This window comes from Penaeus vannamei, chromosome 7 (genome assembly GCF_042767895.1).
Source record: "Penaeus vannamei isolate JL-2024 chromosome 7, ASM4276789v1, whole genome shotgun sequence".
Lineage (NCBI taxonomy): Eukaryota > Metazoa > Arthropoda > Malacostraca > Decapoda > Penaeidae > Penaeus > Penaeus vannamei.
Window position 1 is genome coordinate 14,132,245 of NC_091555.1, and position 5,000 is coordinate 14,137,244.

At 37.2% G+C, this 5,000-nt stretch overlaps 1 protein-coding gene across 3 annotated transcripts in view; it reads left to right on the plus strand.

Annotated features, from left to right (window-relative positions):
* The window catches only part of LOC113800836 (vesicular glutamate transporter 1), a 26,799-nt gene extending 23,773 nt beyond the window's left edge, over window positions 1-3,026 (plus strand). For all 3 annotated transcript variants that reach the window (XM_070123524.1, XM_027351632.2, XM_027351636.2), the window contains exons 7-10: window positions 1,370-1,523; window positions 1,881-2,036; window positions 2,332-2,411; window positions 2,664-3,026. In XM_070123524.1, the coding sequence (XP_069979625.1) occupies window positions 1,370-1,523; window positions 1,881-2,036; window positions 2,332-2,411; window positions 2,664-2,789 (516 nt within the window). In that variant the 3' untranslated portion in view covers window positions 2,790-3,026. The remainder of the gene's footprint in view (window positions 1-1,369; window positions 1,524-1,880; window positions 2,037-2,331; window positions 2,412-2,663) is intronic.
* The last annotated feature ends 1,974 nt before the right edge of the window (window positions 3,027-5,000 follow it).

A 5,000-nucleotide genomic window follows, 5' to 3' on the forward strand; every position in this document is an offset into this window, starting at 1 on the left:
TTATTACCATCATGAACTTTATTACCGCCGCCAAGGAGGTTAAGTTTACGGACGTCACCAGTGCATTTGAGAAATAGGTTATTTTAATGTCTTTCTTCAAGTGTGAATATTCTTATCGCATGTGACCCTAATGATTTGGCGGAGGTATGCGCTCTCGAGTGCTTCTAGTTATCATTAGTATCACCATTTAATTCCAGACAGAGACAGAAATAACAATAACTATTATCATTATAATTATCATTATAATTATCATTATCACTATTATCATTGTTATCATTATTATTGTTATTATCATTATTATTTTGTTGTAATTATTATTATTATTTTGTTATTATTATTATTATTATTAATATAATCATTATTAGTAATATTATTCTTATTATTGTCGTTGTTATTGTTATAGCAATACCAAAACATAATCAAAGAGGTTATGTTTTGGTAGCGTTGGTTAGTTGGTTAGAAGAATAACTCAAAAACTGATGATTTTTTTTTTTTTTTTTTTTTTTTTTTTTTTCACCAGAGGTGTGTCTTAGCCCAGCTTAGATGCCATTAAATTTTGGTGATCCAGATTATGATCCGGATTCTGCGCAGATTAACTCAAAAAACTTATGCACTGGTCCGGATCCAGGACTTTTTTTTAAGGGATTCATTAGCATTGCGAGATAAGGGAACACGGGCGTCACCAGTGTCCCTGAGAGAGAGGTGATTTTAATGTAATTCTTCAAGTGTGATTATTTTTATTGCATCAGTGACCCTGTTGCCTTGGCGGAGCTATGAGCTCTTTGGGTGCTTATGGTTATTATTTTCATAATTATTGTTATTATTATTATTATTATTATTGATTTCATTATTATCATTTTATTGTTACTATTGTTATTATTATCATTGCTTTTATCATTATTGCTATTATTATTATTACTACTACTATTATTGTTATTATTATTATTACTACTACTATTATTGTTATTATTAGTATTATTATCATTGCCATTGTTATTATCATTACTATTGTCATTATTATCATTATCTTTATTGTTATTTTTACTATTCTCATTATTATTATTATTATTACTATCATTATTGCTATCATTTTTATTATTAGTATTAGTATTAGTATTAGCATTTTTAATAACCATTACAATTAGTTTCATTACCAGCACTAGCTTTATTATTATCAAAATTATTATAATTGATGTGGTTACAATTCTAACAATCACTATCAACATTATAGTAAGCACTGTCGCTGGTTTTCATATTAATGTCACGCATATTATCATATTATTAGTGATATAGCAATGCCAACAATAAAAGTATAAGTAACATCAGTGACAGCAACACATAAGCACACCTTCCTCCTTCCTCCTCCCAGATCGGGCTGGACCTTCGGCAGGTGGGCTGGGTTCTCTCGGCGGGTCAAGGGAGCTCCTGCGCCGCGACCTTCGCCTTCGGGAGGGTGTCTGACGTGCTTGTAAGGCGCCGAGTCCTCACCAAGCTCAACACCAGGAGGCTCATGCACAGTCTGGGTGAGTTCCGGCGAACTGCGAGGTCGGTTTGACGTCTGAAGTTGCGCTGCTGTTGCTATGGTTCGGAAAGCTGCTATAGTGTTGTTGGTTATGACGTGAATCCTGATCATATTGATGGTGATTGAGATGATTATAACAATAGTTGTAGTAAGGATTGGTACGATGACTATAACAAACGCACTAACAAGTTCCCTTATCGTGATAATTAAAAGTATATTTTTTAATGATCTTTTAATGTTGCTTCTGTGCTTCTTGTTTTCGTGATCCTTACCATCATTATCAGTATAAGCCACACTCCTTTCTTTCTATCAATGTGTCGATATAAGATTCGATGGTACACTTCTCTGCCGCCCACAGGTGCGCTGATGATCGTGGGCGGACTCCTGTGCATCGTGTGGGCGGGGTGCCAGGCGGAGGTTGTGGCTGTCATGATGGTGCTCGTCGTGGTGGGCAGCGCGTCCACCCTCTGCACCTTCCAGCTGGCGCCCATGGATCTCGCGCCCAACTACGCGGGTCAGCTGTGAATTAATTAGCATGAGAGAGATATATGAAACATTTGCACAGACTTGGTGGATTTAAAGAGGTTGAGAGTTACTTAAGTTTAGCACCCACATTGGAGAAATCCGCCTCTACACACTCATACGCACACAAATCGCACGTAGAATTACTGGACAGATTAATTATTTCCTTTGCACATGGCTTTATTAACTCTGAGGTGTGTTTTTGCTCTTGATACTCCAGACCATTAGGCCAAAGGTAACAGTATGCCTCTTACAAATGAATAACTTTTATCTTTTAATCACTTCAGGAACATTGTCCGGTCTCCTTGGTTTGGGCAACATTAGCGGTTTCGTGGCTCCTCTCGTCACTGCTCAGCTGGTCACGAAGGTGAGCCTCGTTTCCTTAAATGGGTTTGTCTCAGTTCACTGGCTTTTAAGTCAAACTGCACTCCTCATACATACTGATTCTCATTCTTCCTTCCATATTTGATCATAACTAAGATTCAGTCGAAGAAACTGTTTATATATATATATATACATATATATATAATACATATATATATATATATATATATATATATATATATATATATATATATATATATATATATATATAATACACTCTCTCGTTTCCCCTCAGACTGGAAGCTGGCTGTCCTCCTTTCTCCTTGGCGGAGGCATCTACCTCGTCGCCAGCATCCTGTATGTTGCGACGGTCACCACCCAAGCCCAAGAATGGAATTATTACGAAGAAATACTATCTTAGAACATATTTTAAAGCAGGAACAAGACTAAAACAAAACAATAATAAAAAAAGGAGAGTAACAGAAAAGCAACTTTTTTAATGGAGGAAATGGGACACTTGCATAACGTTGTTGTTGTCTGTCCAAATACATCTAAAGGTACATTAAGATTGAATACACAGTTCCAGGTGCTGTGCCGTTGAATAGATAGTTTACAATACTATTAACCTTTTATGAACAATAAAGCTTTTTATACACTACTTTGTCCATGCGTTACACTGCATTAGTAGTAATGTGTGTAAAACTTGTTGAAGACAACTCGCTATCATTCAGAAAACCTCTCACATTAACAAAAATAAAACATTTTACCTGTGCGATGACATTTACACGCCTAGCGTATGTATTGTATACATCTCCCCCCCCCCTCCACTCTCTCTCTCCATATATGTATATATATATTTGTATATACATACACATGTATATGCACACACACACACACACACACACACACACACACACACACACACACACACACACACACACACACACACACACTCACTCACTCACTCACACACATACACTCACTCACTCACTCACTCACTCACTCTCCCACTCACTTGAACACACAAACACACACACACACACACACATATATACACAGATATATATATCTATATATATATATAGATATAGATATATATGTATATATATGTATACACACACACATACACACAGATATGTATATATATATGTATATATATATACATATATATATATATATTATATATATAATATATACATACATACACACACACACACACACACACACACACACACACACACACACACACACACACACACACACACACACACACACACATATATATATATATATAGAGAGAGAGAGAGAGAGAGACAGAGAGACAGACAGACAGACAGACAGACAGAGAGAGAAACAAGAATATATTTGATTTGAGAGGAGAGACAAAAAAACAAATCTCCTGATAATCGTCAGTCGTTTGAGACCCTAAGTCGTGCAACACTTTCTGCATCAGCAGTCGTGTGCAGCGCATTTAAAGAATATTTAATCTCAAATGCAGTGAGTATTCTGTAAAGGAAAACAATGGTGTTTGTTTAACGATTTCGTGAAATCCAAGATTTTCTAGAGACATCCACCTAATTTGTAAAAGCGAACAAGTTAATTAGAATGTGATAGCCAGAATGTGGTTATCACTTTAGTGAAAAGTGATACGTTGAACATCAAATTGTTTTTATCGGATTAACACCTCTGCCAAAACGTCCCTAATGATTTTTGATGTTTAGTTGGATCAAACCATCCTCTTTGTAATAAACACTTCGGGAGTGTTTTGGCACAGCCTTCTGATTAGTCAGGGAGAATACAGTTGCCATACACCAAGGGTGCGCTGACAGTGGTCACCGTGATACTGTCCTACGCCTTAGTCTACGCTCGACGCTTCGGGAGGCACATGCAAAACATATACAATTCTGTCTGTATGTATGTCTGTGTCCCTGCCTGTTTGCCTCAGTCGCTCTGTTATAAAGTGGGAGTGTCATTCCACTAATAAGGCTGCACTGTAATAATACAAAGGGCGATACCCCACCAAGCAGGCACCATTATGATGATGTGATGGACTATGTGCCTCCACAGTAGGTGGCTGAGGCGGTCAGGCACTGGTGGGTTCTCAAGAGGGTGTTGGTGGTTGAGTTAAACTTGTCGCAGATTTGGAATTTATTACTGGTAACTGGTACAGAGGGACAAGGCAGGGGCGCCCAGGGAGGAGTGGGTCCTGCCAAACCCTCGAGGTCGAGCCGTCTGTCTGAACAGCACAGAAATTGTTGTGACCAAACCGTTTTTAAACACATCACAATTGAAAATATGAAAGAATTAGAATGAACACAAATTTAGAAACATCGGGTCACATGACCGTTTCGTGGAGAGAAACAGGGGATACTTTATATACTGCGTATGGTTCTCATAGACTGATATGTTTTTGCAACCCAAAACTGAAACATAAAGCATTTGAATATCATTATAAAAGCATTAGTTTTTTTCTCTCGTTCTTTTTTCATCTTGCTTTCTCTTTACCCCTGCCTTCTTTCTTTCCTTCATTCACATGCTAGCTACCTGTCGCACCTGCAATGTCATCAATTAATAGTTCACGAGTTTTTTTTCTTTTCTTTTAAAGGGGTCATAAATTGGTATATTTCAAGGT